At 32.5% G+C, this 14,176-nt stretch overlaps 1 protein-coding gene across 1 annotated transcript; it reads left to right on the forward strand.

Moving 5' to 3' along the window:
• Positions 679 to 11,426, forward strand: LOC107615479 (receptor-like cytosolic serine/threonine-protein kinase RBK2). Its single transcript, XM_021112323.1, has 7 exons — positions 679 to 1,117; positions 1,728 to 1,982; positions 2,072 to 2,229; positions 10,491 to 10,570; positions 10,670 to 10,805; positions 11,006 to 11,155; positions 11,242 to 11,426. The coding sequence occupies exons 1-7, from the start codon at positions 739 to 741 to the stop codon at positions 11,422 to 11,424; spliced, it is 1,341 nt and encodes a 446-aa protein (XP_020967982.1). The 5' UTR covers positions 679 to 738; the 3' UTR covers positions 11,425 to 11,426.

Raw genomic sequence — 14,176 nt, forward strand, 5'->3', positions numbered from 1 at the left:
CAATAATGGAAAGAAAAAAACTTCTATTATTTTCATTTTTAAAATTACTTAAAAAAAAAAAGCTAGAGTAATAAAACATATCATATGTAAGATCAATCGAAAAAAATAATTACATTATACCAGTTAATAATTTCACAAATTCAAATTGTATATTTTAATTAATGTTAAAAGAAAAGTTGCAAAGAATAATATTAAAGGAACAAGTTAATTTTGCAAACAAGTTTAACTAAGTTTTTATTTTTTTTGTATATTTTCTCCTTTTTCGTCAATTAATTTTTATTGTGTTAATAAATTACTATACCAACTTAATTAAATTTAATTACTAAAATACCTTAGTTATGCAATCCCACCGAATTGCAAATGAGTCAAAGTTTCACATGCTCTTAGGAGATATCTGTTTACATCATGTGTAAGTTTTGTAAACTCACAACGTCCATTGAATAACTTATTACGTGATATAATAATAATAGTAATAATAATAATAATAATAATAATAATTTGTTCTTTAAATTTCGCTTCATACTTAAATGAGTAAAAATTTAAATATATATTTTTTTATTTCACCAAAATATACAGATTCAAAATTTTATATTAAAAGATTAAGAAAATAATTAAGAAGATAAGTTTAGACTGTCAATTATATATATTGCATTTTCTTGCTAGTTCATATTCGAATTAAATAGACTTGTTACTTCATGGTGATAACGTAATAATAAGTCGGTTTTCTGATGATTTATTATGTTAGATTTGAGGGAATTGGAGATGGAGAAAGAGAAAGAAGATGAGACATCTCCGAGGGGTGTCTTAGAAGCTGGCGTTAAAGACTTAGACTCTGAGTCAGAGCAACAAGCATCTGAATCAAATGCAAGTGGTTCAAGTAATTCAAGCAGAGCACGCTCTCGATGGGGCAAAATTTTCAAATTGTGGAAAATTAGACCAACTAAGAATCACCTACCTTCATTACACACTCTTAGTTTCTCCAAGTTACGATGGAAGAGCAAAAGCACTAAAGAAGATACTACTACTACTCTACATACTGGTTTCTACAACTTCAGGTCTTCTTTGATCACTTTTAGCCTTTCAGAATTACAATATGCAACCAACAATTTTAGCAGCGGTTAGTTCAGATCCTTACCCTTCCATTTATATAGCCAGTCATTGGTTTTCTGAAATAAAAAATTCTTTATTTATCTATTTAAATTGGGATACAAAAATTTATTATTTTGTACCTTTAGTTTTATTTTCACAATCAGAAATTACAAAAACCAGATTTGTTTAGTTTTTGGGACTGTAATGCCATAAAAAATATGAGATTGGAGTTGCCTGTAACAATGAGACCCACATTGATGAACAAATCATTATTGTTGGACCCATTATTTGAATTGTTACAGCGAAGGAACAAGATTCATGCAAAAAATGTCAATCTTTTTACTGTTTTTTCTCTTTTAAATTAAATAAATGGATTTGATTAGTATTAATAAAGGTTTTCTTTGTGTTGGGCCAAATGAGTTGAATTTTGAACTTGAACTTGAGGTTATACTTTCTATGTTAAAATGAAATTTTTTCTTTATTTAAAAATTATTATTTGTATTGATGTAGTTAAATATTATTTTATTATATAATATTTTTAAATAATATAAATTTAATTGCAATATAACCATAAAACCATGCACAGATGGGATGGCTGTAGGTAAGTTTTCATTATTGTTTGGTTTGAATACATGTAGAAAATTTAATAGGAAGAGGTGGTTTTGCTGAGGTTTATCAGGGTTGTCTTGAAGAAGGGAAACTAATAGCAGTGAAGAAATTGACGAATGGAAGCATAGAAGAAAAGACAGCGGGTTTTCTATCAGAACTTGGTGTGATTGCCCATGTTGATCATCCTAATACTGCCAAGATTATTGGATGCTGTGTCGAACGAGACATGCATCTTCTTGTCTTTTCACTTTCTCCTCTCGGAAGTTTGGGATCTCTTCTTCATGGTTTATATCTCTCCTTATCTTTATATTAATCCTCATATATATATTATATATGACATTTATCAAATAAATTAAAGTGTTGTGTGTTGTAGGTCCAAATAAACACAAACTAGATTGGAGTAAAAGATATAAGATTGCTTTGGGAATAGCTGATGGTTTACTCTATCTACATGAGAATTGTCACAGACGGATTATTCATAGAGATATTAAAGCAGAGAATATTTTGCTCACCGAGAATTTTGACCCACAGGTACGCTCCTCTCTTGTGTGTATGCATGGATTTCTTGAATAAACTTTGGTTATATTGAACCGTGCAATATATATGTTTTTAATATTTTGAGCATATAATTATCATTATATATTCTCATCAAGAATTATGAGTAAATGGTCAAATTAGTCTTTGAGAGATTACGTGATTCTCAAATTAATTTTCGAAAGATTAAATTAATCTAAATCATCCTTAAAAGATTTAAAAATTATTTACGTTAGTCCTTCCGTCACTTCTCTTACTAATAGCGTTAATAGAAGCTGATGTGGCAATAAAGTTATATTTCTATTTTTTTTGGACTGTGCTAGGCCAACAAGGATCCAAAACACTGTTAGCGAATGGGTCATCCAACACCCCCGACCCGGAACCTAATTACACCCATAATCCTTCGTAATCAGCTCCTGCAGCTTGCCGTTCTTCCATTGATGCTGATCCAAGATCAAACTCTAGTCACCCACGAACAACTTAATCCCTTCCATAAGTGATGCCTGTAGCTGTCATTGAGAGTGAATACACACGTTCTTCTTCACTGCAAATCGTTGCTGAGGGTAAGAAGTCCAATCCCGCAATGGCAAGGTCGGCTATTCGTCACTAAGAATTACATTTCTAACACAAAAACCCGCACTCATTAGTCGTCTTCTCTCTTGCTAATTCTGTTCCTCAATACTGAAACTCCATAGCCACTAACCCTGTAGCCATGGATGTCATTCTCCCCTGAAACTCCCAGTTTAATTTTTTTTATTAAGATTAATTATTATATATATGATCTTAGTTGTAGTTAGAACACAACAGAAACAGAAAAAATCACAACGAAAAAGGCCTACCCGAACTGACGTAACGACAGAGCAGAGAAGCAGGGGAGGAGAGTGATGCTCCCTCGACTAGAGAACCAACGAGCTCTGGAGATTGGGTCACGAAACCCAACTCCTGACTCAGCCTTCTTTCTCGATGTGTGAGTGAAAAAAGGATAAGGCGACTGAGAGAGTGTGGAGCAACAAGAATTGCGTGCAGGGGTGGCTTCACCAGCGACAATAAAGGTGACGAGATCGTTGTGCAATAGTAGTGAGGCTTCTCTATCAGCTGGAAGTGCGAGAAGAATGAATGAAGACGCTTGTTCAGGAGATGAAGAATGCAAAACGACGTCGTTTACTATGCTGAGTTGTCACTTCACATTCAAGGTTAAACACAGCATCAAGAAACTAATGGAGGGACGAACGTGATTTTAAAAAAATCATTCGGGGACGAATTTGATTAATTTATTCTTTCAGAGACGAAAATGGAGATCGAGGTATCTTTTGGGAACGATTTTGACTAATAACCCCAAGAACTATTTACATTAATGGATAATGGAATGGGAAACCAGTGGCCAAGAATCATCTTTGAGCTGGATGGGGAGAACATATAAGTATTCTAACAATTAAGTCAGTCAAAATTGTTCATGTGATATAAGAATTAGGGTTAACAAAAAGACTTAGGGAACTCCTATCCCTCATATTTATAGTCTTCTGCGAATAGATTGATGAAGAACCTCCACTTATTCTTTCCTATTTTGAAAGGCGATACGATCTTGATTTTAGTGCGTATGGCCCAATATTGGGTCAGGTGTGTAGGTTTTTAAGCTAATTTGGGTATTGGACCATAACAATATATATAATTTCATTTTTTTTCTCTTTACTCATCAATAGACTAAAACTTAGTTTGATAAAACTTTTTGAAAAGATGCTTGTAAAGCATAAATTGAGGTATCCGATAAGAAGATCCCCTATCTCTCTACCTTTTTATTTTCTGTGTAGAAGGTCTCTCCTTCTTGCTGCACAAAGCAGAATTAAACAAATTAATTCAAGCTATTCTGGTACATACGCAATGTCCTAAGGTCAATCACCTCCTATTTAATGATGATTCAATGTTTTTCTGTAAGGCTAATCCTGAGACATGTTTAAACATTCTGAATTTGTTGAGTTCTTACAAAAGCATCAGTGGTCAGAAGGTGAATCTTAATAAGTTTGCTGTAATTTTTAGCCACAATACTCCCTCTACTACTCCTACACAACTGGCTAACTCTGTGAATATTAATCACATTAGGGCCCAGGACAGATATCTTAGTTTGCCTTCTATAGTCTCTAGATTAAAAAGGGCTTCTTTACGTATGATCAAAGAGGAGGTTTGGAAAAGAATCCAAGGATGGAAGCGCAATCTTCTATCTTCGGGTGGTAGACAATTGCTTAAGGCAGTGAGTGAAACTGTTCCTATTTAAACATCGTCTTACTTCAAGTTACTTGATGGTTTAATTTCGAAGATCCACTATCTACATTCTCAATTCTGGTAGGGGTAAAATGGTTCTGAAAGGTGGATGACTTAGATTAGCTAGGACACTATGACTCATCCACGAAGAGAAGGAGACCTTGGATTTAAAAATCTTAGAATTCAGAATTTGGCACTATTAAGCAAACCATTTTGGCAACATGTAACACATCCTACTTTTCTATTATCCAAAATCCTAAAAGGTAAGTACTTTAGAAATGGTAATGTTATAACTCTAGAAACTAGAGTATTATCTTCTTGGGATGGAAGAGCATACTGGAAGGATGAAATATTTTTGAAAAAGGTCTTAATTGGGCTATGGGTACTAGAGAGAATATTTGAACCTTTGAGGATCCTTGGCTGCCTCCTCCGTATCCTTTAATGATTTCTGAAATGCCAAACAGACAGGCTATTTCTGATTTTGTTCCAAGAGTTAAAGATTTAATTACTGAAAGCAAGAATTGGAATCAAAATCTCATTCAGGAATTATTTTTCCAAAAAGTTGCAGACAGGATTTTGTCGGTTAAAATCCATCGGAGTAAAGACAAATTCCAATGGGATTTGAATAAATCCAAATATTATGATACAACTTCAGACTAAATATAGGCTATTATGATACAATTTTTACCATTGCTAAATTTTTTTTGTGACGGTTAAAAAAGCATCACGAATTTGAGCATTGCTGGTGACATAGCAACGGTTTTGGACCACTGTTGGTAAGAAGTGTCTGGAAATTGTTCGTGACAGTCTTTGAATTAAAAAATTGTCACTAATTTGTAACACTTGTCAAGGTGTTTTTTTATGCTGTATTTCGCGACAGTTTGAAACCGTCCCTGAGTTAGTAAATCCTGTGACAGTTTTTCTTATATTTCATGAATTTTTTAACTGTCACAATATTTTTAGTGATGGTTTAAAAACATCACTAAGCTACTAGTTCATGTAAAAACATTTTCCTATATTTAGTGACTGTTTCAAACCGTTATAATCTTAGCAGCATCAGTCTTGTCATTTTGAATGCTTGTGGCAATTCAAAACTCCCACAACCTTTCTAAAACTTAATTTTTAAGCTCAATGGTTAATGTCAACAACACAATAGAAAATTCAGCAACAATATTAATTCATTATCAAATAATATCTCTCACAGGAGAAAATTTAGCATGTATTTATCATCAATCAAGTAACATATTGCAACTTTTATCTCAACAATTTCAGTCTATCCAAGAGATATATAGGAGCTAATTTATCACCTAATCACATACTATAACATCCAGAAAGATTGACCAATTAAAAACATAAATCTGAATCCCTCAACATGGTTGCCTAACAGCACAAGCTTATGTGCCAATATGTTATGAGCAAAAACTAAAGCTCATAGATACTGGCAAGTGCACTAGATTATTCAAGTAATACCACAGTGAGTCGATATCATTCCCACGAGAATTAAAGGATTAAGCACACAAATATCGAGTTAAATTTCTAATTAGATTAGATAAAACCTAGCATTGATGAGGGCAAAGTTGTGTATTGCTTGGAATCTAGAAGTTGAGTGCTTCTGAGGTAGTGATGTTGATTGAAAGAGAATAATAATAGAGAATGCCAATGGCTTTGAAAATGTTTAAGCCCTAGAAAAATCAAATTGTGTTTACCTATTCTAAAGCGTTCAGAGATCTTTTCACGATCAACCTTAATTAACCGATTTTCAATATCTTGGTTCCTCGATTTTTCCTCAATTAACTAACCGCCAATGTCTTGGTCAATCAATTAATTGAAGAGGTTAAGTACAAATCCTATTCAGTTTCTCATAAAATTCAAAAGTAGTCCTTAGATTAGATTATATGTCACGTATCCAAGCTAGTCCTGTCTAATTGAATTTTATGAGAAAATACAATTTTCAAAATTTGTTCTAATATGAATTATATGCCACATATTCAAAGTTAGAGTGATTGAAAATCATGTATTATCGCACACTAATTGAAACACTATGTCTAGTCGAATTCAAAAAGACATGTGAAAGAGTTTTCAAGCATAATTCGGTGTTAATTCTGTCGAAAAAATAAACATATTTAAAATAGGATTTGCATACCTTTCGATACTACTAATCCTTTAAAGATAAAGAACGCTAACTCAATCATGAAACTGATTATAAAATAAAAAGAAAACTTAGATTAATAATCCATAGAAACATAACAGAGCTCTTAACCCTTTGACAAAAAGATTAGTTACCCATGGATAATGGAAAACAACAATGAAAAGAAACTGTGCAAAGGAAACTGGAAGTTCCCTCTGTGAAGAATCTTCACTTATTTAAATCCTAAGGTTTCCTCTAATTCAAATTCAAAACTAAATCTTATCTTAATCAGAATAATTAAGATAATTCATAATAATTCAAATTCAAAAACAGAATCAAATCAAAATCAAATCATATAGAATTTTCTTCAATCTTCAATCGGAAATCACATCTTTGAGGTTGGGTCTTGTTGAATTCATCATTGACGTTGCATTGGACTTGGTGGCGTGTAACTGGGCTTGATCTTTAGGCTTGGGTGTTTAACGCCAAGCAGTGGCGTTAAACGCCACCTTTAATTTTTAGGTCAAGCGTTGCACGCCTCATTAGGGCGTTATGCGCCCTCTTCAACAAAGCCCAGGGCATTGCACGCCCTTTACTAGGCGTTACACACCTCCTTGCCTTGACTGCTGATGATTTGGTCTTTAACTGATTTAAATTTTCTCCATTGGACTAACTCTTTTTTATGTGATTATAGTGCTCGGAGAACAAGTTTAGTAATAGGCATGGATAGCAGAGTAAGAGAAATAGATATGATGTAAAAGAAAGGAAAAGAAAAACAAAAGAAAACTTAAAAGAAAGGAGTACTAACCACCATACACAATTGCTACCAGATTCATTATCTATCTTTGTTGCTCTCTTCATCCTCAGTCTTGGTTTGAGATGCAATACCAAACTTAGAGTTTGGCCATGTATAGATTGGTGAACACCAAACTTAGGGTTTAGACATATTATAAAATGGTGAAGAGTATGGAGGAACATAGAATGCTAAGCATATATTATGTTACGTGATACATGCATAACTTCTTCTTTTTTTAAAAAAAGAAAACTTAAATAAAAGAGGATGCAGAAAGATAAACATGAGCAATGAGATGAATATGCATGCAGAGGGAGAGGAAGGAGTAGAAGGATGCAAATACAAAAAACGCTCTTTTATCGTTACTAGCTTGACGTTGTAGCTTCTAGGTTGGAGACTGGAAAGCTTCGTAGCATACTTCAGTACCATCCATCTTTATGCATACGCCTTTCAGCCTCATGTCAATTCTCTTCATAATGCAGACTGCTAGCTCTTCTATTAATGTCCATGCCTCCTCTATTGTTCTCTTTTTTAAGGAGCCTCCATCTCATCCATCTAGCATTTCCTTGTAGTCTAGAGAGATTCCATCATAAAATAATAGGATTGGAATCCACTTGGGGTATATCATGTTGTGAATTTTTCTCTAACAGCTCCTTGAATCTTCTCCATGCATCATGGAGTCGTTCACCATCTTTTTGAGAGAAGGAGAAAACTTCTTTCCAAGATTGACCCAAGGTGACCTTCTCTTCTAAAGGCTCTTCATTATCTTCCGGCATCGAAGGTTGAGAATCTTAAAGATTATTGAGGAGATGTTCTTCTTTATGATTTCTTCCACTAATGTATCAATCAAATCAATCTTCATGCAATTATCTATCTTACTAGGATGTTGCAGGGTTTTGAAGACATTGAAGCTCATTTGTTTATCATGGACTCTTAATGTTAATTATCTTTTTTGAACATCTATGAGTGCACGTCCAATGGCTAGGAAAGGCATTCCTAGAATGATGGAGGCATCATCACCCTCCTCCATGTTAAGAACCACAAATCAATGTGGGTCCTTCCTTGCCTCTTCTCTTCTCTTCGTTTCGCTTCATTTCTCTTCTCTTCTCTTCTTTTCTCTTCTCATCTTCAAATGTCTAGGGAAAAAATAGAACATAAATGAAGAAGGATTAGAGATATAGACTACAGTAAAATATTTAGTTAAAAAATTAGTTGTATAAGTGTCACTATTACTAAATAGAAACACTTAAAATAAGAGTCATAAAATAAGTGTAACTATACAATCAATTCTGCGAAGTGTTATTTCACCATCTGCCTTTTAAACTTTGCGCTACTTATATGCAGCAGAAAAAATCGTGGATTGAACTATGGAAGTTTGAACTTGTCTCACAAAATTAAGCTCTTTATTTAAAAAGTTCTCCATAGTCGTCTTCCAATGCTTGTTTAGATTCACCGCCGCTTTCCATCTACATCGCTAACATGTCTTTGCTGTCATGAAGCAACAGAAACAATCACTCATTGTTTATTTCACTACCTTGAAATTAATGAAGAGTTCTCACGATTTTTGGACATAGTGAACTGCAGCAATGGAAATGTTTAACCCATTGAAAAATGTTGACCCAAATCCTCAATTACTTACCATCATATGTTGGAACTGTTGGAAAGTTCACAACCAATTATTAGTCTTTGAAAGCTCTACTTCAACGCCGTCTGCTATTCTTGCAAGCTCTGTCAAGCTGCTCCGTGAAATTCAAAGAACTCCCATTTTAAGTTATCGTCTCCATAAAGCCAACTCTTATTTTCATTCAATTCGACTTATTATTCTCTCTTCTTTTAGATTCTTCTTAGCTTTTGATCATACACTATTGGATGAATACCTCCAATGTATTATTTTAAAAAATTTCCATCTTTTATTATGTTGTCCTATTTTTAGACATTCTTGGATTTCATTTTTCAATAATTAATGAAATATAACATACTACCTTTAGAAAAAAAAATATAAATTCCTCATTTTACATTTGGTAAAAAAAATCACATATTTGTGCTTATATTTTAAAAGATAGGAGTATTTTTGAAAGAATCTAACGTAGAGTTTTTCAAAAATAGTTTATGCTTATCAAAATTTAAAAATCTAATATAACATCACATATTAATTAATATCTAAATCTAATTCTTACATTAATATCTATTGTAATATTTTTTAATTTTAAAAGCTATTTACCGAAACGTAATTGTTGGTGCTTGTGCTTATTAAAAGTTATTTTTAATTTAATTTACTAAATATAAATGCTACAACTTTTAAAAAGTAAAAACTTTACCAAACCAAGTCTCGGTAATTCATTTATCTTGTAATCTCTTGTACATGTCCTCATCTATTCTTGTAATTACTTTGGGAGAAGATCCATGGTACCTAAACTTTGGAATTCTGATGTGAACATTTATTGTTGAACTTGGATTCTGTTTACTTCTCCATCTTACCATTCTTGGTGAAACAACCCCTTTATTTCAAGAGCTTCATTTCCCAACCTATGATCAAATCAACTACTACTCTTTAAAAATAGGAACTTTGAATTGATATCTATTGAAATAATGAGTTGACTTAGAACATTCATTGCTAATGTAATTTGTTGTTGTTTATAATTATTGAAAGTCATTTTTAATTTGATTTACCAAATATAGATGTTATAACTTTTAAAAAATTATCTTTTTAAAATTAACTTTTATAAACTATTTTTAAAAAATAAAATTTTATCAAACCAACCTAAAGACTAATTTATGGTAAATTAAAATTTCATTTCATGGTTTGTCAATCGCCAATGGATTTTCATCTTCTTTTCTAGAGATTAATTATATTGCACAGTAGTTTGCACTAAAACTTCTAGACCTTGTCAGCACATTATTTAATTATTTCTGCCTCTAAAATAGCTAGATCAGTTGTGGAATGTCTATAGGGTTTTAAGGCTTTTAATTTTGTATTTATTTTTTTAATATAGTATTTCTTATTAATTGGGTACAAATTCAAATGCAATCTTTGTCTAATTATTTTGTCCTATCCTCCCTAATTAATTAATATTTCTGCAGATTTGTGATTTCGGGCTCGCAAAATGGTTACCAGAACAGTGGACTCACTGCAACGTAACGAAAATTGGAGGCACATTTGGGTACTGAAACAAAAAGCTAGTAACATTAGAGTTAGCTAAGTTTCATGCATGTTCTAATAATATTGTTTATATATATATTTTTTCATTGAATTTTGGTAGGTATTTTGCACCTGAATATTGCATGCATGGCATAGTAGATGAGAAAACTGATATATTTTCTTTTGGGGTCTTACTTCTGGAGATCATAAGTGGGCGTCCAGCTTTGGATGATATGCAGAAAAGCCTTGTGCTGTGGGTAATATAAATCCTGTTTTTCTGCAAAATATTAAATGGATCAAATGTTTAGTAGATTGATGATTAGAAACTAAGAACAATTTTATGAACTAAATTATTAGTCTTAAAATTTTTAAATCCAAAATAAATCAAGTTTACAAGTATAAGAACAAAATTCAACATATACCACAATGTAATTTGATATTATCTGATGAATTATAGGCCAAACCTTTGCTTGAAGATAAGAATATTGAAGCACTTGTTGATCCTTCTCTTGATGATGATTATGATAAGGACCAAGTAGGTCATGTTGTTTTCACTGCATCGAAGTGTGTTGATCAGTCTCCTATTTTAAGGCCTTGCATGAGTGAGGTAATTAAGCAAGAAATTAATTTACGTAAGTCATGTTAGTTTCATAAATAGATATTATAAACTTGACGGTTATTGTATATGTATAGGTTGTGACACTACTAAGAGGTCACGATAAGTGTGACTTAGAATCTACAAGAAAAGGTCAAAGAAAGTCGCTTCAGAGAACATACTCAGAAGAGCTACTAGATGCACAAGAATACAACTCAACAAAATATCTTAGAGATCTCAATCGACATAGACAACTTGCCTTGGGTTCTTGTGAATCTTGATACGATACCTAACAACATATACACAATGTACTTTAAAACATTAATTATATGTGATGGTTAGATAATTAGTTTTTGTAATTAATATACTAAAGATATATATACAAAATTTCGAAAGCTCTTCCTTATAATGTGAGGTATTCTATTAAAATTATGAAGTTCATGTAGAGTGTTAAAGTGGTTTATGAGATTGACATTGTATACTAAAATTAATTCTTAGATTCAAATTGTATTAATTATGTTTTTAAAATTAGTAAGGTTTAATTACTCTATTAGTCCTTATAGTTTTACGAAATTTTTAATTAGGTTCTTATACTTTTTTTCCTTTTAATTGAGTCTTTGCACCAAATTTTATTTTTAATTAGGTCCCTATACTTTTTTTTTCTTTTATTTGGTCTCTGCACTAATTTTTTTTTTAATTGGGTCTCTATATAATTAAACCAATTACTGTTAAGAGAGATCTAATTGAAAAAAAATTTAGTGCAGGGATCCAATTAAAAGAAAAAAAAGTATAGGGACCTAATTGAAAATTTCGCGAAACTGTAGGAACCAACAGAGTAATTAAACCAATTAGTAAAACAACACCACTCTAGTAATTGACTCATTTTTCGTCATTGACATACTGATATGGTTTAATGACTTAAACTGTTAGTAACACGTGTCACATCATAATTTGACTATTTACAATTATTTGATAATGGGTCGGTTAGTGACACATGATATGTTGATGTGGACAATTATGTCATGTGTCACAATATTATTTATCCATGTGTTAGTTTGTACCACATGCATGCCGTAATATTAATTGTCCATGTATTATTTGCCATGTCATTATTGCGGTTTGCACCAAATTAGGCAACTTTGCACAAAGTGACTCATTTTATTCACTACAGGAAAAACGGTAAATCCCATCAGATTTATCAGCGGAATAATACAAATAATCTACCGGTAAACATGTTATCATTGGATTTATCGTTGGGGTATAACTCTCGTTGATAATTAACTATCGTCGGATTTTTCAATCCGATGGTAATTATTGGTAGATTCTTTGACCAAAGAATATTTAGTTACTGGCGGAAATTTTTTGCCGGTAATTTTGGGCCATACTATATTGTTTCACGCTAACATATCGTCGGATTTTTCCAAATAAATCTGACAATAAATTCAATTTTTTTTAACATAATTAATAGACAAATTCTAAAGAACGGAAATCAAATAAGGATTTTATTAAATATCAATTGTATGTACAAAAAAAAAGTCAAATAAATAAAATACAATCAAATAGAGCATAACAAAACTCTAATCAATACGGATCCTAATAGTCATCGTCATCCCCCTAATCCTGCTGAGGCAGCGTCGAGGCAGTGATGTCAGTGTCCCTCCAGCAGCACCGCTGTCACCAACGCACATTTGTTCGTGGTACACCGCCATCTGTTGATGTATCTGCTGAATCTGCTCTAGCTCCTGTCTAAGCTTCAGCCTGAGGAAATCTGTGCCTAACACCGTGTGAGGGTCTTGTTATACCTCTCTTCAGACTGTTGCAGCTGCTGAGGGTGAAGGCTCTGGGTGAGATTTTGCACTTGCTCCCTCAGATCGACGTTGTCTTTGGGATCGACAGGGCTGGTAGCAAAGGTGGATAAAGCCCTCATTGTGGAGGTGCGGAGGTTGTTGGCGAAGAACGATCCTAGCCCGTAGACGCGATTCTTGTACGATTCAGATGCGGTCTCGCGCCAAATCATATCAGGATCAACGACTGAATCAACGGAGTTATTGCCGCCCTCTCCAGTATGCTGAGATTATTGGGTTGCGGCCTCTAATATCTACGTGTGGAACTCTTGTGAAACACATGTATGATTAGGATGACATTAAATTGAAAACGAATACATGTTAAACTTTATACCACATGACGTTTACTCATATAATAATTCGTAGACTGCTGTCAACAAATCTCTCCTTGTTCTCCTTCAAGGTGTGAGTATACTTAAAGTTCTCTGTCATTGTCGAATCATGATCCAACGATTTAGACTACACATAACATATTCAACAATATGTTGAACCAAGGAATAATGACATTATATGTCAAAGACAAAAAAATTTAATAATAAAATAAAACAAGTTACATACCAGTCAGACCTTTGTTTTTAATTTCATGACTATTAATCATTTAATGTCAAAAAACTTTTGTTTTTAATTTCATCATTCAATTATATTTAGATTTCTTAGAAATTTCGGCAAAATTTTATCTATAATTCGAAGTTTTCTGCAAATATAATTTTCAGTTTTTTTACAAACCAAATAAGGATGTTAACGAAAATTCGGTAGAGTTTCTCTTTATTACTCCGCAATTTTTCAGCAAACAAAGATTTCAAGAATGTGTCGCTAGGCAACCTTCTCCCGCTTCCGTCCTAAAACTCTATTTTAGAAAAAGTAAGTCTGTCATAAAACTTAAGCAATTCATTAAATTCAGAGATAGAAAACTAACCTGAAATATGACTGCACAAACTACGAAAGAAGCGAACTTCATTTGATCTCAAAGAAAATAACACCATCCTAATAAAAAAGATAACTGATTAAATTCACAAGGTAAAACTAATTCAAAATCTAATTCAGAAGAAATAAGAAAAAATCAACATTGCAATTAATTAAAACCTAATTCTAATTTCACCAAATTAACAATAGACATAACAAAAATAAAAGACATAAATTTAATGATATTGAAAAAAACTCATTCACTAAATAAAATCTTCCAACCACG

The sequence above is a fragment of the Arachis ipaensis genome, chromosome B09 (genome assembly GCF_000816755.2).
Source record: "Arachis ipaensis cultivar K30076 chromosome B09, Araip1.1, whole genome shotgun sequence".
Taxonomy (NCBI): Eukaryota; Viridiplantae; Streptophyta; class Magnoliopsida; order Fabales; family Fabaceae; genus Arachis; species Arachis ipaensis.